Source organism: Paroedura picta, chromosome 14 (genome assembly GCF_049243985.1).
Source record: "Paroedura picta isolate Pp20150507F chromosome 14, Ppicta_v3.0, whole genome shotgun sequence".
NCBI classification, from domain to species: domain Eukaryota; kingdom Metazoa; phylum Chordata; class Lepidosauria; order Squamata; family Gekkonidae; genus Paroedura; species Paroedura picta.
This window is the reverse complement of record NC_135382.1, coordinates 37886404-37910043: the sequence shown is the minus strand read 5'-3', so window position 1 is coordinate 37910043 and position 23640 is coordinate 37886404. Positions and strand designations below refer to the sequence as shown.

The 23640-nt window shown below is 45.2% G+C and overlaps 1 protein-coding gene across 2 annotated transcripts in view; it reads right to left on the bottom strand.

Moving 5' to 3' along the window:
* The window catches only part of CDH13 (cadherin 13), a 416230-nt gene that overhangs the window by 114901 nt on the left and 277689 nt on the right, over positions 1-23640 (bottom strand). For both annotated transcript variants that reach the window (XM_077310005.1, XM_077310003.1), the window contains one exon: positions 19343-19521. In XM_077310005.1, coding sequence (XP_077166120.1) covers positions 19343-19521 — 179 coding nt within the window. The remainder of the gene's footprint in view (positions 1-19342; positions 19522-23640) is intronic.

Sequence of the window (23640 nt, the reverse complement as noted above, 5' to 3'; positions counted from 1 at the left end):
CAGAGACCCTAAGGAGGAAGAGGAGGCAGACGAAGAACTGACTACCCCTACGTGTACTGGCAGAGGCTTTCCAGGGTCTCAGGTGGAGGTCTTTCACATTGCCTGCTGTGGATGCCAGGGATTGAACCGGGAACCTTCTCAGGGCAAAGCAGGGCCTCTTCTGCTGAGCCAGAGGCCTCCCCCTCTCCCCAGCCACAGCTCTGCTCTTTTGATGCTGCTTATGAGGCATGGAGCAAGTGAGTCAGCTGCGGCAGCCAAGCAACTGCTGGATGCTGCGTCTACCTGGGATGCTTGGGAAGCTTCCTTCAACTTGTTGCCTAGCAACTCCGGAGGGTTTTCGCCTCCTCGAAAGCAGCAAGCAGAGCTGCTTTCTTTCGGGCTGTCCCTGGGCACCTCGGGAGCAGGCAAAATGTTTGTGGGTCATCATGTGGTCAACAGGCTCCGATAACAGTCTTAAACGGGGGCCGTGGAACGGCACCTTCAGCGTTACGACCTGAATGTCAGAGATTCGGTGAGTTTGGCACTGAGGATGGTTTTGCATCAGTGTGGGTCTTAAAACTGTGAAAGTTTTAGCTAGAAGATGTCTTTCTGTGTGCTGCTGTTTTGGAGCCCAGCCCTTAAGTCTGAGTCCAGCTGGATTTTAAAAGACCTGAGAGAGGGGTGGGATGGGGGAATCAAAGAGCTCGATCTATAAGGAGGTTGGTGTCCTTGCCTTTCTGGACCAAATTGGCCTCGGATCCAGGGTATAGCAGTGGTGGCCGAACTGTGGCTTTCTCCAGCTTGTGCTGGCAGGGGCTCATGGTAATTGTAGTCCATGGACATCTGAAGAGCAATGGATTCCCCCCCCCCCCCAAGCATGTAGCAAGCTGTAGCAAATCACATTTTCTGGCAAAATGTCAATCTCTTAAAGAGCTTTTGAGAATTTCCCCCCTCCTGGTCTCCTAACAAAGTTCAGTTTTATTTACCACCGATTCTATTGTCTCTTGGTTTTTTACCTGCCCTCCTACTATTTTACCACCTTGTTGTAAACATGTCCTCTTTTGTTACGACCCAGGGCCGAACGGAATAAATCTAAATCCGAATAAAAATGCAGCAAGAACTTTTCTCACCTTCTCCCCAGTGAACTTTTAAGCGGTGTGCATGTGCGCAGAAGGTGGGGGGAAAGCTTTCTATGGCTAAACTACTTGTTAAAGCCCCTTTTGAGTGAACAGATGTGGGAAAAAAGAGCATTAGGCTGGGGAACAAATTTGGAAACATGTTTCTTGAGCTTACCGCCTGGAGCAATTTGTAAAGCAATTTTCTACAGTGAAGCAGAAACTTGCTCAACTCACAGAATATAAAAAGACCCTCCAAATAAACAAATGGTGCGGACTCCCAGTCCCCCCCCCAACCCCCAGTGTCTTGGCAATGTATTTGTTTCACTGTTTACTTTTCCCCCCCTCAAAAAGATAATGAATGCATTTTTTTTTTAAAGGAAGGGCGCACAAAATGACGCCAAAACTGCTTTGGAGAGAAAGGTTTTCTATGACAGCGCTAGTCTTAAAATAAAATAATGCCACATTATCCGAACATCTGGAACACGCCGAACTAAATGGCGGGGATTATTTAACAATAAAACTTGATAAATTACAGTCCTTTGTTGAAGGCAAAATGAACACAGCGGCGACTTCCTCGTATCAAGTCCCCCCTCCTCCCATTCCAGCCCTCCTTTTCTTCCAGTGGTTCTAACAGAAACCTTGACCTACGGAACCGACTCTCATGGCAAACAGCACTTAGTCTCTTTCTGAAGTTGTTTCTCTCCAAGGAGAATCTGACAGCACAGACCTGGCATTCATACCCCTAAGCCCTCTGCCCGGCCACAAGGCCCACTGTTCTCAATGAAGCTCCCCTCCTTGCTTGTCCCAAGGGAATTGTATGCGTGCGCATGTGTGTAAAGTACCGTCAAGGTGCGGCCAACTTAAAGCAATACCATAGAGTTGCCGGCACAAGAGATGTCCAAAGGTGATTGCATTGCCTAACTCTTTATAGCATGGATTGCCAAACTGTAGCTCTCCAGATGTCCATGGACTACAATTCCCATGAGCCCTTGCCAGGGGGATGTTAGCCAGACAGTCTCCTCAGGCGATCCCCTGGAATTAGAGCTCATCTCCTGACTAAAGAGAACAGTTCTCCTGGAGAAAATGGCTGCTTCAGAGGGCGGGCTCTATAGAATAACAGCCTATCGAATTCTCTCCCTCTCCCTGTCCCAAATCCCACCCACTTCTGGCTCCACCCCCAAGGTCTCCAGGTATTTCTCAGCCCAGAGCCAGCAACCCTACTAGCAACTTTGGACTTCGTTGGTGGTCTCCCATCTGTAGACTACCCAGGGACAATCGCGTTTAGCTTCCAAGCTCTGATGAAACCAAAGGACAGGGGAGTTTTGCTGTTGCCTTCATTTGCATTGCGGTTTTGGAATTCCTGGACTGTCTCTCTTTGAAATACTAAGCAGGATCAAGCCTGCTTAGCTTCTGAGCGAGCTAGCCTGGGCCATCCAGGTTGGGGTGTTCGGCTGTGTAGGCAGGAGTGCTGTCATGAACTGTGGGCTAATACGCTGGACCAGAAGAGACCCCCCTCCTACAAAGCTGCTCCAGACACACGTGGTGCTAAGAAGTCAGTCTTTATTGAAGAGATCTATGAGTCGAAACAGAACTGACTATGGCAAGGGCAGGAGATATTGACAGAGACAAGAACAGTAGTGGTATCTATAGGGGGCAGTTTTGGCGGAAAGAGGGGTTCACAGAGGAAAAGGCTCTTGATCTAAAAAGGAATGAATAACTGGAGACATCTGGTCTACCTTGCCTGTTGTTCCCGGCAGTAAATTTCCAGCATCTACCACACAGACCAAGGACACTGGTATATAAGAGTGAGTTCTCACAGTGGGGAAGAAAGGGCCTCTCCGGGCCATAAAACCTGGCCAAGGAGGCAAGGGACTGTTCAAGGAAATGTCAGGAATTCCGTCAGGGAGGGTAGTTCTCAAATGAACTTCTAGCTCAACTCTCCTGTCCAAAACTGGCGGGTGGATATGACAAGTGCCCACGTTGGGTTGGGGAATACCTGGAGGCTTTGGGGGTGCAATTGGGAGTGGGCAGGATTTGGGGCAGGGAAGGACTTCAGAGGAGTATGATGCTATGGAGCCCACCCTCAACAGAAGCCATTTCCCACCAGGGGAACTGATCCCTGTTGCCTGTAGATGAGCTGTAATTCCAGGGGATCCCCAGATCCCTCTTGGGGACTGGCACCCCTATGTGTATGGGGCACCTTATTCTTGTACCTGAGTGACCTTTAACATCTTATGAATTTCGGAAGGATTATGATAACGGTGCTTTTTTCCTGTTGTATATTTGAGAACTTTCTTCAGACTCCATAAATCGGCTGCCTAAGCTCTCTGCCCATTTCCCTCTACCGGTTATTTCTGCTTGTTCGCTTATAAACAGCTTTCAAATCCCCCAAGCCTGTCAGCATTTGGACAGCAGACAAATTTACCAGGAAGGCCACTCAATAGATTTCCCTGGATTCCTTCTGTACAAACACCGTCCACCTTGGCAAGGGATCAGTGGCTCGCCAACGACACAGGGCCAGTAAAACAGGTAGAGGAGACACCTTAGTCTCCTTGCCATAATGGACCTTGGGTTTGCTTTCGAGGTAGTGTCAATTGCTCAGGAAGACATTCCACAGGAAAACAGCTCGAGTATTTAACAAAGTTTCTGTGTGTGCAGATGTTTTGCTGCAATATTTACAGCAGATATTGGATCCGTTCCGTTTAATCTCCCATAGTATATGTTTTTTTTCCCCAAAACCATTATTTATCTGTTCTGGGAAAAAAGGGGATTTGTGCTGCACTGAAGATAAAAGCAGCCAAGCTTATCTTGCCTTTACAAACGTCATCTACATTCCAGATTTCTCTTTCCAAAATTGTGCTAGTTTTCTGGCTTTGGAAGAAGAAAGAAGAAATTGCTCATGGTTTTCTAATACCTTGGAAATGAACAATAAAAAAAAAATCCACACATCCCTTGTTTTCTTCTGCGTATTTAAAGCCAGAGGATCTCGCTTAATTTAAATTGTAGCAAACTTTCAAGGATGTACAGAGCCATATTTTCCCCATCTCTTTTAATTTTATGCAGGCCAGGAAGAACATATTTCCTTCTCTCTCTCTCTCTCTCTCTCTCTCTCTCTCTCTCTCTCTCTCTCTTTGTTTTGCAAATGCTATTTTTTATGCCACATTCCATTTTTACGCTATTTATACATATCAGCACACAAACACAAAAGATGTCCTCAGAAGAAAAAGATCCGCATGGCATACATCCCTATGCCCGAAGATCAGGGTCAGCCAGAAGCTGCAGAAGGGAAAATGCTAAACGGAAAGAAACAATAGCCCAAAAGACTGGGCCAGCCCACCTCCAGAACCAGATACTTCTTTAAACAATGAATGTTTAAAATGTCGAACTCACAGCCAGAGGATGGAGTGATGGCCACAGGCACAGACAGCTTAAAAAAGGGAGTAGACAGATTCATGGAGGATAGATCTATCAATAGCTGCTAGCTGGAATCTGCCAGTGACAAGCCTGAGGGGAAAGTATCAAAATGGGCTCTAGAAAAAGCCCATCAAAATTTGGCGAAGGTGACGGCTGATAAACGTGGAACAACTTTGTCCCCTGTTTTATACTACCTGAAGGAGTCTTAGTGGCTCCTCTCTCCACAACAGACACCCTGTGAGGCAGGTGAGGCTAAGAGAGCTGTGAGAGAACTGTGACTGGCCCAAGGTCACTCAGCTGGCTACATCTGGAGGAGTGGAGAAACCCAGTTCTCCAGATTAGAGGCTGCCGCTCTTAACCACTACACCGCGCTGGCTCTCAAATCAAAGCTCCCTTCAATTTGGACGGAGAGAACTTTGACTTTAAAAATCTCACTCCCCCACCTCCCTGAGCATGTCCTGGGTGGCCTAATTTTCCAGCCCTTGTGGTCTCCACGGGACCCAGCCAGTTTGCTATGGAAGAGATGCTGCATGAAGAAGAAAGAAGAAGAAGAAGAAGAAGAAGAAGAAGAAGAAGAAGAAGAAGAAGAAGAAGAAGAAGAAGAAGAAGAAGAAGAAGAAGAGGCTTTTATATCCCACGAGAGAGCTTGGAGAGGACTGTGAGGGGCCCGAGGTCACCCAGCTGGCTGCATGTGGAGGAGTGAAGAATTGAACCCGTCTTGCCGGATTGGAGGCCACCCCTCTTAGCCACGACACCCAGCAGAGCTGAAGGCCCTTCAAAGGGAGGCTGCTGAGTAATAAGCTCTGTTGCTGGCTTTAATCATTCCAGAAGGCTCTCATCTCGCTGCCTTTGTGTGCCTGTGCTTTTCCACGCCTTTTCTGCCTCGGAGGAACCTCTGCCCCAGACAGCAGAGTTGCAATTTGTGCAAGCCCTCAAAGCACAAAGAACTGAAAATTGAAGTCGGCTAATGGAGCACATTCCCTCGGTCCCAGCCTGTGTGTGTGTTGTTCCCTGGCAGGAGGGCGAGTGTCTCCCTCACATTGTGATGTCCTCCCGCCACGGAACATCCTGTTAAAACACAAGTGGTTTCACATCTCGCATTTCACCTTTGTTCTTTCTCAGCCCTCTCCTCATCCGGCACGGGAGCGGAAGTCTTCTTCTCTTTCCTCTTTCATCTCTCCCTCAGCCACACAGGTCTGTTTTGTTTTTTTCCCTGGCTTTGATTTGTTCTGCTCTCCTCCCACGGATGCATCTCGATGTGCAGGCCAAGGTTAAATGTCCGTAAGACATTCCCACTGAATTGCAGCTGAGCTCGCAGTGTGAATTCTGCCTTTGGAGAGGCACGGGAGGTGTGCTTCCTTTAGAACGGCCCCCCTCCCCTCTGATCAGGGCCCTTTGGGGGTCTTAAACAGTTCCGGAGGGAATGAAAAATGGAGCAGTGCTGCCAGGCCCGTGGTTGAGGGCAGGAAACAGCACCTTGACATGTTGAGATCCCTGCCTGAAAGTCTATCCCCAGATGGGAACTCCCTCCAAGCTCTGTTGAACCCTCATAGGGTTAAATCATAAGCGGAGGCAGTTTTTATAGTAACGTTAATGATTTTTAAAAATTTTTAAATAATTGTTTTTAGTGTTGTTGTTGTCAACTGTCCTGAGCCAAGTGAGAAAGGGTGGTATATAAATAAATGATGCATGTTTGTACAGTATGTGTATATGTAAGTATATAGGTATGTACGTATAGAATCCTAGAGGGGGGAAGGGGCCTTAAAGGCCATCTAGTCCCACTCTCTGCTCAATGCAGGATCAGCCTCAAGCATCCAGGAGACGGATCTGTCCAGCTGCTGTGAGGAGGAGCTCCCTGCCTCCTTAGGTGGCCCGGTCCACTGCTGAACTGCTTGGACTGTGATTCCCCCCCCCCTTACTATCTAGCATATGCCGTTCTACACATAGTTTAAACCCATGAATGTGGGTCCTATCCTCTGCTGCCCACAGGAACCTTTCCCTGCCCTCCTCCAAGTGACAACCTTTCAGATACTTCAAGAGAGCCCTCCTGTCCCCTCTCAACCTCCCCTTCTCCAGGCTGAACATTCCCAAGTCCCTCAGCCTTTCCTCACAGGGCTTGGTCCCCAGGCCCCGGATCATCCTTGTGACTTGTATGTACGTATTTAAGCCTAAATTCCCATTTACAAAAATGTACAGGCATGGGGGAGGTTTGTTGTTACTGTCAATAAGTACATGTACCGGACTAATTTTTCCATTCATGTTTATGGTCCAGGCTAGAAGGGCCTCATCAGATCTCAGAAGCTAAGCTGGGTTGGGCCTGTTTAGTACGGGGATGGGAGACCACCAAGGAAGCTACAGAGAGGCGGGTGATGGCAAACCTCTCCGTAGCTTCCTTGTAGACCTCTCAAAGTCTCTTCTCATCAGATCTCCGAAGCTACCAAGCTGGCTCTCAGGGTCGTGCCCTTTCAAAAAATTAAACTGGTTGACTTTAATGAACTTCAGCAGGTATTTGTTTTCTTGGGACTGGGCTGTAAGCATGCTTTGAGAAGCATCCTTACTTGGGAGGAAATCTCACGAACAGTGATGGCCTTTGCTTCACGAGAATAAGGTGTCTTTTAAATAATTATTGTTAAAAGCCACCTTTTCCCTGTGCTCCTTGGAGCCCTGCCAGGTCAGCAGATGGTTTGAATGAGCTGAATAACAAAGTACTTGAAAGTTGTGTTCCCTGCACTTTGCATTCAGGTCAAACAACAAATCTGGAGAGCGGAGAAAAATCCATAATTTCCTGCTGCGTTTCACCTCAGATGACTTTGTGATAGACGGAGTGAGATGGAGTCCAGGGGTAGCTCGGGCCCCTCCTGCCTCTTCGTCGATCAGTGGTCTTGCATCCTGGCTGAGAGCCCCTTTGAAACAGAACTGTCTATCTCCTCTTTTATGAAAGCAGAGAAGAGAGAGAATCAAGCAAAGGGCCGGAACCCCTTGCCGGAATTGCAGCTGGATTTAACGCAGCACTGAAGTTCTAAAGCCAAAGCTTTCCGTCAACCTGGTACCGGGAAAAATCTGGGCTCCTGCAAAACGGCTGAGCTAATGCTGTCTAATAAAATGTTTAGGGACTAGGAGGTCTGGCCCACTGAACCTGAGAGATCATCTTTCTGCCTATACCCCCAAAAGCATCTTACACTCTGCCACCTCCAACTGGCTGGTGATCCCTGGCCCCAAAGAAGCATGTCGGTCCCCAACAAGGACCAGAGCTTTTTCTGTCCTGGCCCCCACCTGGTGGAACGAGCTCCCGGAAGAGATCAGGGCCCTGCGTGAACTCCTACAATTTCGCAGGGCCTGCAACAGGGGGCTCCTCTACCAGGCTTTCCCCTGAGACTGACCAAACCCAACAAAATCCACAGGTCCCCTTCAGACATCCCCTCCCTGGCCTGAACCAGTCTGACCTCTCTGGGGGCCTTATTTAAGTTACCGTTCCTGTTGTATTGCTGTTGATCAAAGCCATTGAAATTGTGTTGATTCAGAACCACTGTTGGGTAATTGTTGATGTTATTTTTGACTGTTTTATAGGTTTAGGTCATTCCACGTATCACCCCGCAACGTTATATGTAAACCACCCTGAGCCATATGGGAGGGCGGTGTAAAAATCTAATCAAATAAATACATTTATTTATTTTCTGGCGCTGGGCTGGTGGTCTTTCCTGCACAGCCCAAGCCCCAGCTGCTGTGTAAGGAGCAGGTCTTAGCACCTCTGGTAATACTTTTTGAAGGTTGAGCAGATAGGCTAGAGGGGACATGCCAGTATCCCTGGGTATGGCTTCACAAACATGTCTGCAATCTGGCCAATGGAAGATGCGGTCAAGGGGGAGATTGTAAAATGGTCTTTCTGGGAGCTGGCTTCCTCTGGAGAGGAGGGAAGAATATAGGACAGTCATCTCGAGAGCCTTGAATTCCCTGCTTCTTGCACAGGTGTGCATATGGTACTGCCTTATGCTGAGTCAAACAGATGTCATTCTGGCTCTGCTCTCCCTATCCTGACTGATAGCAGCAGTTCTCCAGGGTCTCATACAGAGAAGGATCTTTCTGAACACCGAACTGGAAAGGCCAAAATGAGCACAGAATATGTGCCAGGGCTTCTCCCCATGCAGAGGGGAACATTCTGTAAAGGAGGGTGGTCTTCACACATCTGGCCCGTGGAAGGATAGCACAAGAGCTAACTCCAGGACTTTTACGATCCTGTGGGATTCTGGGGTAAACTGATCTCTGCAGTCCGATTATGAGTTCTAATTCCAGCCTTCATCTGGAGGTTGGCAACCCGAAGTATACAAGAGGTTATTTTTAAAACGTTCGTACCCTCAGCCTTGGTTGCTTTGACAAAGCTGTGTACGTGCATCGAGGCAATTATGCATTGTGCCTAATTACGCTTTTTAAATTTTAAGTTAGTGCAATTAAGAGGGAGAGAAATATTGACAGACATCTGCACCATAATTGACATCCCTTGAAAAAGAGCGAGATGCAGATGAATCGTTGGATTATACCCCAAAGAATGTATTTTAAAAAAAATCAAATTCTCGGATGTCAATCAACAGTCTGCCTGGGATGAGAGAACTTTCTTTTAATGCTCAAAACGTATCGGATCGGCCAGAGAAGCATTTATTAAGCATGAGAACACTAAAGCCTGCCTCGTCCCTCCCCCCACCCCCACCTACATTATGTACAAGAACAAATAAATAACTTTGGAGTTTTGATTAAAACAGAGCTATGGAATTCCAAAGGAACTAGCACTAAAGCTGTTGCTGGACCTTTGGTACCGGGCTTACATTCAGCCTCAGATTTTACCCTGTTAGCAATACACACATGTTTGTTGTTATTATTGTTAGGTGCGAAGTCGTGTCCGACCCATCGCGACCCCATGGACAAAGATCCTCCAGGCCTTCCTGTCCTCTACCATTCCCCGGAGTCCATTTAAGTTTGCACCGACTGCTTCAGTGTCTCCATCCAGCCACCTCATTCTCTGTCGTCCCCTTCTTCTTTTGCCCTCGATCACTCCCAGCATTAGGCTCTTCTCCAGGGAGTCCTTCCTTCTCATGAGGTGGCCAAACCTCATGTTATCAATGGCATTAACACACATGTTATCAATGGCATTAACCCGCCACAGAGAACCTGGAGAAAGCCACTCTGACTGGTGCATTGGTCAGAGCATGGGTCCCCAGCCCTTTTAAACCAGTAAGCACCTATCAAATTCTGACGTACTGTGGAGAGAACTATCACAAAGAGGCTACCCCAAGTGGTAGAGTAGCTTTGCCAGCTCCAGGTGGGGAAATACCTGAAGATTTTGGGGTTGGAGCCTGAGAAGGAAGGGTTTGGGGAAGGGGTTTGGAGACCAAGACGGATGAGGAAAGGTTGGGGGAGCTCGGTTTGTTTAGCCTGGAGAGGAGACGACTGAGAGGGGATCTGATCACCATCTTCAAGTATTTAAAAGGCTTCCATGCAGAGGATGGAGCAGAATTGGAAAGAGGGGTAGAAAAAACACAACTCTTCTCCATTGACTGGTTATTTTATCCACTAGTTCAATTGAGAGGCCTTCATTACTGGCAGACTCGGCTTTGGTATATTCTAGAGCTCATTTGAAAATGATGAGATCAATCATAGTCACAGACTTAAATGGTGTCATTCCCGGCCTACGGTTTATTCGGGAAAGACGGGGGGGGGGGTGTCCTGACTGCACGCGAGCACAATAAACAACTGTCATGTACATTTAAAACTGCTGTCTCAGGATTTTTAATTATGTCATCTCCAAATAACTTCTACTCAAACGAGAGCTGAAGTGACAGCCCTGGGGCTGAAGGAAATGAAACATGACGTAGCTCGTTTTGCTTTCATCCCAGAGTGAAAATTTAATTTTCGTCTCCTTGACAAGAAAGTATTTTAATTAGAAATAATTTTGGATTGTGTTCCTCCTCTCCTACACACACACACGCACACGCACACGCACACACAATCCAGAAAGAATTTAGGTTGTTTCGATTTATTTATTTATTTTCGCCTTATTTTTTTCTGCAATTGCTGACTGTGCTTTGGCCACACCATGTCAAATTAGCCCTCTGCAGATATTAAAGGGCTGGCGGGAGAAGAAAAGACCAGCTATTAAAAGAAGGAAACCCAGTAGCAATCGGTGTGAGTTTTAGGGACATCTTATGCAATAATCCCAGGCTTCCTTTCTTTTCTTTTTGGTTGTGCAGTTCTGGGGATGTCGACTCTTTGCTTTTGTAATCTGCTTCCTGTCCCCCTCCCCTTTTATTTCTCCTCTGCATAAACTGAACTCACGAATTGTTATTTCAGTGTAATTTCCTTTTTGCCAGCACCAGATTCCCCCCCCCCCATTAAATTGCACTTGTATTTACATATTATTCATGCATTAAAAAAAAAAGTCAGCCTTATGTATTGTTTTTATCTCTCCTTTCCTTGGGAGAACTGAGAACATACATCCCTTCCTACCTTATTCTTAAAACACCTCTGTGAGGCAGGTTAAACTGAGGAAGAGTAACAGGTCCTAAGTCAGACAGAGAAGAGATTTGAACCTAGATCTCCCAAATCCCATTTTAAGCAACTGAAAAAGAGGCCTTATGCAAAAAAAAAAAGAGATGGAGCTAAATGTACATCTCCTCTGACTCCCCCTACAGGAGCCTTTTAAATATTCTGCTCAATGATGCACACTGCAAATCTTACATATTCCTTTTGGGAGGTCATCTCAGCTGGCGTCTCTGCTCCGGAGGTTGTCTCCCTTGTCCACCTTTCCAGATCTGAGTTCTGTGACCTTCAGGGTTTGACACCTTCTGGTATGGAGGTGATGATGCCAGGCCCTGACCTATAGAATCCTTTCGGAGGGGGGATATATGTGTATTTTTAATGCAAAATTCAGAATCTCCTTGAGGGCCGTTATTTCCCCCCAAATGTATCCATGTTTTAACCTCTGGGATGTCCTTCAGAATGTGAGACTCCTTTTCTATTTTTCCTAGATTTAATTTCCTTCTGCGAGGAAGAGCCTGTTAGGAAGTATGTCCCTCATTTCGAAACTCTTCTATACACAGATTTAATCCCGCGCTGAGGCTTTCATTAAAAGATTAAGAACTCTTCTCTTTTTTTTTGAGAAAAGGAAGAGGCATCCTTTTAATTTCAAATTAGGGTATGTTGAGAGCCGCGTATGCATGCACATGCAGGGTGGGTGACGCACCTCAGAGCCAAGGGGGCAATGACAGCCAAGGGGAATGCTATAGATTCAATTAATCCAAGCTTTCTGCAAGTTAGCTACATGTACAACTTAATTTAGGAGGGCCTGTAATTGTTTTAAAACAAAGTAAACATTTAAAGCTTTATAAAACCAACAGGATTCCCTTCCTCCCGATCTGTCAGACGAGGCCATCTGCCTTGCAGCCAGAAGCCACGGCGGCAGCAGAATACTAAAGAGGTGATACCAAAAGTTTAAGAGGAAATCTCTTTGTCATTTCACTTGAAACCTCCTTCTCTCTTTCCTGGCACCTGAATGAACCTGGTTTGTGTTTTTACAACCATGTTACCAAGGTTTGGTTTTATTTATTTGGGCGCATTTGTGCAAAGATGTCCAAAGACGACACAAACACAGCAGAGGACGGGATCAGATCTGACCGCCTCATCCCCTTTCCGAGCCATCCTCAAGCTTTTTTGATCCTGTGGACACCTTTGGAATTCTGACACAGCGCCGTGGCCACTACAAAATGGCCGCCACAGGTGGTGAGCCCAGAAACAAAATGGCTGCCATGGCTTCCACATGGACCGATTATGCATCATCAACCCTGTCTCCATCAGGAAGATGTTCAAGGAGGAAACACAAGCTGGCTCCACTCACAAAACATAGCAACGAGAAAAGAAAAGGAGAACAGCATTGCCTGGGAAAGCAAAATATCGTACGTTGGCCCAGTTTGCTCTGACAAATCAATACCAACAGCGACGGCAGCCCCCAAAATATTTTCATTTCTCTCCACAGAATGTAGGTGGGAGAATTAACTGTTTCCTCCCCGTTGAGAGCTGTGGAGTCACGATCTCATTTTGCCTTCTCCGGATTGCGTCCCTTGTCTCGGTTTATCACTGAAAAGGCACAGAGCCAGGGGAGAACTCGTGGAGTCACAGACACGCCAAGTGGCGTCACACTAACAGACCTCAAGGTAAAAAGAGGAGTCCTTAAAACGACTGCAAACGCGAGGATCTGAGAGAATTGACACAGAGATCACCGGCAGAATGCCTTCACCAGGAAGACTGATATCTTTTCATTAAAGAGGCGAGAGGCAATGTTGGCTCAGCATTTGCATTTAGATCGAGAAGGTGCTAAGTGTGTTGACTACTTACGGATGCACGCTGCCAAAAATGGGGAGGAGAGGGAGCGCTCCCCCCAAAGAAGGTCGTGTCTGTCTCTCTCCCTCCTCCCAAATGAACAAAAAAATACATTCAACCACATGTTGCCATTTTATTAAAATTGTTGCTATTTAGGACAAGCATGTGTCTTTTGCTTGGGCGATTTGATTTGCTGTGCAAGATGGAGCTAGAAGATGGAGTCTCTTGCCCACCTGTATCTACTTTCTGATTGGACATCTGATTCAGGAGGAATCCTACGGGCAGAAAACCTGATTTCCTTATTGCTACCCAGCAAGAAGATGGTTACTGCAAAGGCAGTGTTCAAATCTATGAGCTGTGGCAAGTGTGCAGCTTATTTAGAAGAAGACTTATATCCCACTTTCATGCTTGTTAAGTGTCCAAAGCAGTTTACAAGTAGTAAATTTTGCTCTGGCGCTATAAAACGTCAAAACTCATAGTGTAATCTGAGGAGCAAATCAGCTGTCATCCTGTCCTGTTGAAAGCCATCACATTTATTTATGGTGGCAGTGGGAGTATAGTGAGGACTGATGACTAGGAGTGTAGAACTTTGGTGCTGCACTACATTTATTAAAAGCACATATGTGTAATGGATGAGCAGGTTTAATAGTCCTTCCTCAAGGAACCCTGGGAAAGTATACGTTGACAAGAGGAGGGGTTTCTACCAATCCTCAGTGCCCTCACCAAAGCAAAATTCCCAGGATGCCTTGGGGGAAGGGAGGAGCATGATTTTAAACCACTTATAAACCTGCGTAGGACCCTCTGAAGTCAAGCTGTAGATCTGAGATAAATGCAGAGCAATTTTTTGTCCTGAGATAAACATAATCCCCTCCCCCCCAAAAATATTGGGAGAGGAGACATGTGAAATTGGGTGTTTTTGGTTTTTTTTGCACACATTAGATTTAGTATTATTGTGCACGTTTACTATAGTTCTGCATGCTAGCATCGATGAAAACCTTGTTGAACAATGGCTGTTGTTTATTTTTACATTGGATGCACATTTGCACCACCAATGAACCCAACTGTCTGTCAGCAATACCTTGAAATTCCCTTGGGAATTCTGTTCCCAAATGGGGGCCAGAGGGCTAACCAGAGTCGGTGGGGAGGGGGGTGGCACTTCTTTGACATCCAGATGAATGCAAAGCCTTCTGTCGTTTTAGAGATGTTGATGGAACCAGCAACGACCATGTTTTTTCTCAAGACAAAATTGCTCTGCAAATCTCCAAGAACGTCTCCTTTTACTCTTAGCCAATCACTACAATCTCTATCAAGGTGGGGGAGAGCAAATTACTCGCTAAATAATAATTAGGGGGAATGTTAAGCATGGAAATAGCCATCCCGGCCACTGTGAAACTCCCCCCGTGCAAAATAAATAATATTCTTTCAATCACTGCCAAGATGAGACAGTTGACAATAATTCAAAACAATCAGTCTTCCTTCCAAAAATAAAAAATGTGTGCAGTGGGGAGATATTTCTAAGCCTGACTGTTGTTGCTTTTAAAAAAATTATCTTCTGTTTACAAGAGGTTTTTGTGTGGGTTTTTTTTTTTTGAGTGGGAAGGTTGCAATTTACTTTGGAATGGATTTTCCCCTGAAACAAACACCCACAAAAGCAAATGAATCCAACTTCTTACTGTGGATTTATGTCACGCCATTTTTGTATCTCAGTTCTAGCGTTTTAGATCCCCTAATTTTGCATAAGGCCTCTTTCTCCCTAAAAACCCAAGAATTAAAAACGGACTCTCTTTCAGCTTTGCTCCATTTCTCCTCCATCTTAATCTCTGGCAGATGCCGTGCTCCCCCAAGGAAACAAGCAAAAAAAATAAAACACAGAGAAAACTTTATAATAAACCCTCAGAGAATGCCTTGTTAAAATAAAAATGGATATTGTCCTGCAAATTATTTGAGTGGTCTATGAACTCTGAAGAGTGCTCAGGCTTCCAAACAGGTTTCCTGCAGAAATAAATCCATAAATAAAACAGCACCTGGAGAGACTGGGGGATCCGCATCCAATGAATAAGCATTTCCTATGGGGAGCAAAATCACACAAGCAAAAATCACCAACATAGACACGCATGGCTGGAATTGATCTTTGGAACGGCCAAAATGGCAAACACAGTCCAACAATCACTATAGTTCTGGGTCCACATCAAAATGTGACCAGCATGTACACTTTATACATGTTGAGGGTGCGGCAAATCTTGGGCATGTGAGCTTCTCCACCCCAGAACAGCACAACTAAAGTATGGGCAGATTTCACCCAGACAGGGAGTAAAATATGCTGATGTTTTCCATGATTCTTGGGTCACATGAGATTGCAGGTTCTCTCTTCTGATCTTCACAAAAACCACTCCCTGCCCTCCCCCAAGGGACAACCTTTCAAATACTTGAAACAGCCATGCTGTCCCCTCTCTGCCTCCTCTTCTCCAGGCTGAGCCTTCCCAAGTCCCTTCTCAGCCTTTCCTCACAGGGCTTGTTCCCCAGGCCTCAAACCCTCCTCCTCGCTCTCCTCTGCACTCTCTCCATTTTGCCCACATCCTTTTTGAAGTGAGGCCTCCAGAACTTGTCAATTTAGTTTAAAGTCATAGGGGCATCCTCCATAAGCATCCCCAGGTAAGAGACGGGTAAAATCGAATAACAAGAACTGGAGAACATGACTCACTTTGACTGAACGCAGCTCCTTTAAAACAGTTTATAGCAGCAATTGCCACCGCACATATATTTGGAAACGGAGAGGCAAGGCTCATTTCTGTCTCCCCCATCCTCTTTTTAATGTTCCACTCTGCGCGCTTCGTTGACTGGTGTCACGGAGAAGAAGCACATTTTAACTATCATGACTGCAGATGAAATAACTAAGACAGAGTCAGCCTTCATGAGGTTTGGCATACGTTTTATCAACAGTGGCATTCCTTGTTGAAAGTCAAAAGAAATAACCCCAATCTATCTGCTTGGCATGGGAAACTGTGGCTCCACATCAAATGGGGGAGGGAAGGGGGGGGCAAATGCACAACGATTGGCTGAATCTCTTTTGCAGCGTCTCAGTTCTCCAGCCAATCCCGCACCTCACTTCACTCCACACACCTGAGATGATCCGCCCTTCCCCTGCAAATCTAGTTCCTTTCTAGCTTTACAAGCGATGTCTTGTTGCTGTCTGTGTTTTGTAATTCCCCATTCAAACACGGAAGATTTTTCTTTATTTGTCTCAGGGCTTGCTGGAAATCACCACTGGCATCCTGTTTTTTTTAACATCAGGTGGAACAGCGTGATGACAAATAGTGACCAACTGCGATTTGTTCATCTTAGCATTTTAATGGTTTTGTTTTGTGATGAATTTATTGGTTGTGCTGTGTTTTATTGTGTTTTAAATCACCCAAATCGCCCAGAGACAACACTTCAAGAGGAGTAGTAAACAAACAAACAGGAATGCATTTTGTCAGCAACTACAGAAAGCCCACAAAGAAATAGGATTCACGCAAAGGACTGTCACAACAAGTGAGAACCTCAAACTATCGTTTTCTCAGCCATATCTGTAGAAGTGACAGGTGCAGAGGCCCCGCTTTGAACTTGGACATTAATAACTCCAGTTGCTCTTTAAGAGTGTGAGAGTATTCCGCCCAAGAGACCACCATCTTGGTTCCTGGTATGGGCAGCCCACCTGCACGTACATTCAACTATTCACCAGATTGGATCCATACCTCGGGGAAGAGGGAAAAGTGCTCCTTCTGTAAGTGGGAGCATTTCTTCAGAAAGTGGGAAATTGTGTGTTTTTTTTGCAAATGGAATGGCTGCTTCCATGAGAGGAAGGGCCCAAGTAAACTCTGCTTGTTTTAAGTACCCGCTATCTAGTGGAAGGGGTGCCTAAGGGGATGCAGCATTCAGCAGAGCAGAGCGAATGCTGGCAGGGGCTTCTGGGAATTGTAGTCCATGGACATCTGGAGGGCCGCAGTTTGACTACCCCTGCAGTAGAGAGTTGAGAAAGAAACTTCGCAAAATAAAGCAAAGCATACAGACATTAAATGATCAAGGCTGGACACTTCTGGACAGTTTGCTTACATTTCCCCTCCAGGATCTTAAGTTGTAGTAGAAACATATTACATTGGTTATATTGGGAATCATACTAGAAATCTAATATAGGCAATATCTTCTTTTACGCAGAGCTCAAATGGGTAGCCGAAAATCTTTAACAATAGCTATCTAATGACAGCTGCCCAGGGTGGTTAGCAGGAAATCATGCGTGGTTTTGTTCGTGTTCTGCCACGCTCCATCCAGGTTGTTCAATACTGAACATGCTCTTTGGATGCAAATAGCATCATTATTTCATGTATCTCTTCTGACCTTTAGAACAAAGTGGAGAATGGAGGCTTCGTCCATCCTTCCTATGGATTTTTCAATTCCCAGCAAATTGGTTTTTATCTCAAGACTGTTTATATATTAGGGAAAGGAGAGAAAAAATAACTGGTGGAAACCATAATGAAGAGTCTTGAATTTCATAGCCAGTTATCATTGCTACAGGAGCAGGAAGTCCCTGTTCTGAATTACCCTCTACTTACAATTAAGGAATCGACATTACTTACCATTAAGCATTTTGGGGTTTCAAACAGCTCCGGTACATTTTGCACATTAAAATGAGGGAAACCCATTCCTTGTGGGCCTTTTGACTGAACCCTGGTTTTTGCACACTTCACCCTAGAAGACATTTCTGTGGTTTTAACATTGTGATGATGCATACGGCATGCTTCCCACAATGTTGATGCTCTATTCCATGTGAGCCTTGGTTGTCAAGTGTAGAATTACTGACAAACCCAAGGTTTCCTTTCCTCCAGGTATGGTGGAATGGTAGAATGGACGTTTGACATGATGATAATTCATACAGATGTCCTTAACTGTGCAGTCCTGTACACTAAAGCTAGAATAAGGCTCAACCACCATGAGGAAATCATTTTCTAAGGCAGTCCAGAAGCAAGGGACCCCAACTGAATTTTAAAGGCCAACACGATTTTCCAGGGCATAAGCTTTTGACAGTCAATACTCCCTTCACGTCCAACAGAAGACTGCTTCTGTCCAAGGTACTACTGGTGTCTAAGGAACATGGCTACCAACCTCAAACTACCTAACTGAACTTGAATATCAGACCAACATGGCTCCCCACCTGAAACAGGCAACCTCAAACCACCCAACTGAACTTGAATAGCAGAACAATATGGCTACTCACCTGCAACCACCAAGTGGAAACCACCCAAACTGAACTGAAATATCGGACCAAAATGGCTACCCGCCTGAAACTAACCAGCTGAACATCAATCATAAATACACTTTCCTGGGACTATGCGCCATTTGGTAGATCTGTTCAGGAATGATCTCTAACAACATTGATAGACAATTCCCACCATGTTTTTTTAAAGCATCCAGTGGATTCTATAATTTAGGATCACAACAGGAAGCATCAGGACTAAGAAGCTACCCAGAAAGCTTCTTGTTCATCATGATCTGGAAGGTAGACATCCCAACCTAACAGTTGCTCCAAACCACAGTGCATTGGACTCCTCCTTCACACCTACATGCAACACTTCTGACCTTGCATGACCTTTCCCATCCTGCAAAGGGTATGGTTTTTTCCTTTCTTTCTTTGCTGAGATCTGATGTTACGGAAAGAACTTCCTCTGTAGATGGCAGGAAATCTCTAAAGAACCGAATTTAAGCAGCTTATTTGCGTAAGACCTTTATCTGTTTTATGAGATTCCAAATCAGCAACGTCTTAATTTGAAAACAGATAATAGACGTCTGATTAAAACGCTAAAACCGCATTAATTTCGGTGATTCGTTATCATGCATAATCCTCGCCATTGTTAAAGTTTGTGGTTGCCAGACTTTGCAAGTCTGAGGAGCTTTCAGCTGTGTGTTCCTTCCTGGAAGCTCAAATTTCCTTTCTCTTTGGGTAGCAGTTTCCCACGGTACTTCCACACGTGTTGGATAATGCAATTTCAATGTGGTTTTGCAGCTGGATTTTCCTGTGTGCAATAGGAAAATCTGCTACTAAGGTGCATAGAAAGTGCATTATCCAATGTAGAAATCATAGAAATCACAGAAACATAGAATTTGAAGGGACCCGTGGGTCATCTAGTCCAGCTCCCTGCAGATTGCAAGAAATCCACAACTATCTCAAAGGTGGCGCGAACTCCAGTCTACCTGTTCTACCAACACCACTACCCTCTCAAAGAATATCACACAATGGTCTTGGGAATAGAGAGCTACCTAGATAAGAACAAGTTCCTTCTGTTGCACACGATCCAACCATGTACCAGGTAATCAAGACGCACCCAAGAATGAACAGGCGACGAAGAACACATACCTGTATCACTCACATGCAAATCTACAGCATTGAGTCTTTGACATCGCTTTAATCTGCTGACCAAAAAAATGTGACTTACTTCTCGGTCCAACATGGCTGGGGACACCACGGTGACAATGTCTCCTTTCTCCGGGTCAATATAGAACATGTTCGGCGAAGGCTTGTCTGGGGTCTGCTTCAGGATGTTGTATCTCAGCAGGGCATTGTCTGTAGAGGGGTCGTCAGCATCAAAGGCCGCCATTCTCATTACAGTACTTCCTGGAGAGGGGGAGGGTGGGGACAAAAACCAAATAATCATTAGGGGTGACCTGGCTGGCCCATAATTCAGTCTCTGTCCCATCCCTAGCCATTTCTTTTGAAGAACTAGCCCCACTGACATCCGGCATGCGTGAACACAGGAGGAAGGAGACTTTCCACTGTCCTTCTGTACATATTTTCCAAGAGCTCCTGGGAAAGAGCGTCCGTAAAGTCTTCATTCAGTTCCCCTAATATTCGCATAATATACTTTTAATTTCACGCCAGACTGTATGCCTTTTGAGATTCTCTAAAAAGGACAGTAAAACTATATCCCGTCAGAGCTTCCCAAACTTTAGTCTCATCATTCTTGAAATTACCGTCATCTTCCCCTAAACATATTGATTTATTTTGTCATCGTACTTACATGAGCATAATTCATAATTTTATTCACCACAACCAAGTCTCTGCTTAAACAGCCATTTTTTCCTACCCGAAGGAGTCTCAAAGTCGCTTACAACTGCCTACCGTTCATCTCCCCACAACAAACACCCTGTGAGGTAGGTGGGGCTGAGGGAGCTCTGAGAGAACTGTGACCGGCCCAAGGTCACCCAGCAGGGCTCATGCAGAGGGGGAGCAGAGAATCAAACCCAGTTCTCCAGGTCAGAGGCCACCACTTTTAACCACTATACCAAGCAGGAGGGTGTTTTGATGGGATGAATGGTAGAATGAGCTTCTACCATACAGTTTTGACCCCAAACCAGCACGTGGCCCCCTGATGTCCCCAATATGCCTACACATCACTTCCAGGTCTTGGAGGCGTGCCATGATAATGTCTGGCATTCTTCCCTGATTGGGGGGTTAATTCACTCCTGCTGGCGGGCAGCGATGGACCCCAAAAGCAGAGGACCTCTGCGCCCACAGTGGGGTATGCAAGGCATCCCTCTATGAAACCAGTGCGTCTATGCCTGGAGTCACTTTGCTAGGTGAGCAGTAGCAATCTGAAATATTTTGTGGTTCTCATCTCCCCCCCCCCCAAGCCCCTGGATATGATTAGGCACCTCTTGCAGGAATTTTTTTTTTGAAAAAGGAGATTTATTTTGAAGAGAGGGAAAATTGCCCTTGATTAGCAAAGCTCGAGAGGGTTTTCAAAAGTTCCATTACCCTCCCCTTGAAATTATCTGCCGAGTAGATCAGAGGGAATCTGAAGTGAGATGTGCTCGCTCAGACTTTCCCCTTCTGAAATGTTGGATGTAAACCTAAAGGCTGACCAGGCATCCAGGTGCAACAAGGCCTGAGTCCTTTTCAGTTCCATTTCCAAAAAAGGGAAAGGGAGAAGTTTGGAAAGGAAAAACACACATACACACACCAGAATAACAGATTGTCACAACCACAAAAAGCTTACCATGAATATGATTCTGGCTTTTAGGATGTTGATTTCAGCTTGATTTGCATGGGTGCATGAGTACCAAATTATTAGTGATGGGACCTGTCATTTACCTGTCTGAAAGTACAACCGGAAGAGCACTTTCCTGGGTGTAAGCGTTAATGAGTCCACCTACTTTGACTTGTTCTCTAACAAGAGTAAATAAAAATTGGCAGTCACTGGCAGTCTTCAAGCAAAGATTGGATACATACTTTTCTTGGATGCTTTAGGATGCTTTGAGCTGATCCTGCGTTGAGCAGGGGGTTGGACTAGATGGCCTGTATGGCCCCTTCCAACTCTATGATTCTATGATTCTATGAAAATTCAGGTGGGTAGCTGTGTTGATCTGGAGCAACAGAACACAGTTTGAGTCCAGGGTCAGCCTTATGAACGCCAAAGCTTACACCCAGCATTCACCTTGGTTGCATGCACATGAAAGCTTACACCCAGCAGGCTGTTGTGGGTTTTCTGGGCGCTGTGGCTGGCATCTGGTACTTTTAGTCCCTTTCACCAGTCACTGTGGCTGGCCTCTTCAGAGGTTGAACATGGAAAGATGCATTTTGATATGGAAGCATTCCCAGTTTACTGTGTCCTGCCTAAAATTACCAGACCCCGGCAACTAAACTCAGCATTAAACTTTGCGGAATGCACTTTGTTGCATGCACAACAAAGCTTCTACCCAGAATTAAACTTTGCTGCTTTTCAAGTTGTCCCTGGACCCAAACTTTGTTCTGTTGCAATTATAAACAAAGGCACACCCTTTTTTTGTCTTCCAACAGAGATGGCTCTTGGAGGCACCAAATCGGTAAAGATAAAACGTGTCCACTGTTTTTTGGCTCAGCCCTCACCAAAAGCAATCTGTTCTGTTCTACGCATGCCTAGAACATACTCTTAAGGGAGAACGGAAATGTACACGCTCCCTCTGCACCCCCACTGTAGGAATAACAGTACTCCTCTGCATTCATTTTGGATCTTCCCTGCCTCCCTCGTTTGATTTCTTTTAAAAAAAAAACAAATTTCAGTAAAGAATCATAAATCAAAAATGACAGAACTAGAAAAGAGAGAGAGAAAGCAATTACGAACATCAATCTGCAAATTAAGAATAGATTTCCAGAACTTAATTAGGGGTTCCCAAATGGCAACAAACACAGGTCCGGGCTGCCTTCCATCCTTCAAGCCGACGTATTATTTTAATGTAGCCAATTTCACAATATGCCAAACTGGGTTTTCTTTTTGGGGGAAAAATCCATAGCTTAATAGAAATATTTTTGGCAACGCACCAGATTGTAGCAATAATCATTTGCGCAGCTGTCAGCAATCATAGGACATCTTCATTTACGAGCTGCATTTTGCAAAAGTCCTAACGACATTAATTAGAGTTGGGAGGGACCGATCATCGGGTCACATGTTTTATTTCCGCGAGGACTTTGGGCCAAAAAGTAAGGGACAACTGGGTGGGCTGATTTCCGTCCACATTTCCAAAGAAGATGCAATTTATCATGATACATTTTGCACAAGGCGTTAAACAGAATATGAACATGTAATAAAATGCAACGTTTAAGTCCGGTGACACCTTTAAGAGCGGCAGAATTTTACTCTCTTGGTTCCGCAGGGCCTGCAAGATGGAGCTCTTCCGCCAGGTCTTCGGTTGAGGTCAGGGAGTGGGTGATCGCATGGGACCCTCCAGGTTAGATTGTCACCTAGTAGAAGACGGCTGGAACCCATTCCCATGAGGTACAGAGAAGGAACTAGCTGGACTGGGAGCTCTGGTTTTCTTTTGAGCCACTGAGATGCTTTAACGGGGAGGTGGGGGGAGATTGATGATATTTTATGGATTTTATCTGGGGTTTTACTACTATGCAAACAACCCTGAGACAGCTTTGCTGATAACAGCAGGCAATGATTCTAAATGATTCTAAATACTAATACTAATACTCTCCCACTAATCCATCAGAGGATCCCCTCCAATATTGAGATCTCTAACATCGAGATCATGGTTAGATCTATTGTATTGGTGTCACCCTCTTCTGAATATTATTCTCTCCACCAGGCTGAACTAAGATCAGAATTGTGACCACCGCCGCTATATGTTATATGTAACTTTTAATTGGGGTTTTTATGGGGATTTTATTGTGTTTTAACTATTTATGTTGTAAACCGCCCTGAGACCTATTGGGAGAAGGGCGGTCTAAAAATTAAATACTAATACTAATACTAATACTAATACTAATACTAATACTAATACTAATACTAATACTAATACTAATACTAATACTAATTTTTTGTATACACAGCATAGTAAAGGAAATAAAAATATCAACCCCTCCCCCCAAAATAAATCAGGGTCTCTGTTAACCACTCTCAGCCTTCCATGGCATCTGTCCTTTACCTTCTATTCTTGATATTTGCATTTTCTTTACTATGTTTCCCCCCAGAGTTGCCGCCCAGGCAAACGGTAACCTTATACATGTAGCTTGTTATTCCAGCAAGGCCCTTGTAGCTGTTGAACGGCTTCATTCTGCTGTGTACTAATTCATGGCTACATAGGTGGCTTTGTAATTCCCATATTGTGGTGTTTGTAGAAATGGGTTGTGCCCAGAAAAACATACCCCTTGAATAAAGTTGTGTTGGTCTTACAGGAGACAGCGACCCACCGGGATACGGCATAAAGGTTTCACCACTGCTCCCCCTCATCCCTTAAAAGGTAGTGAGATGAA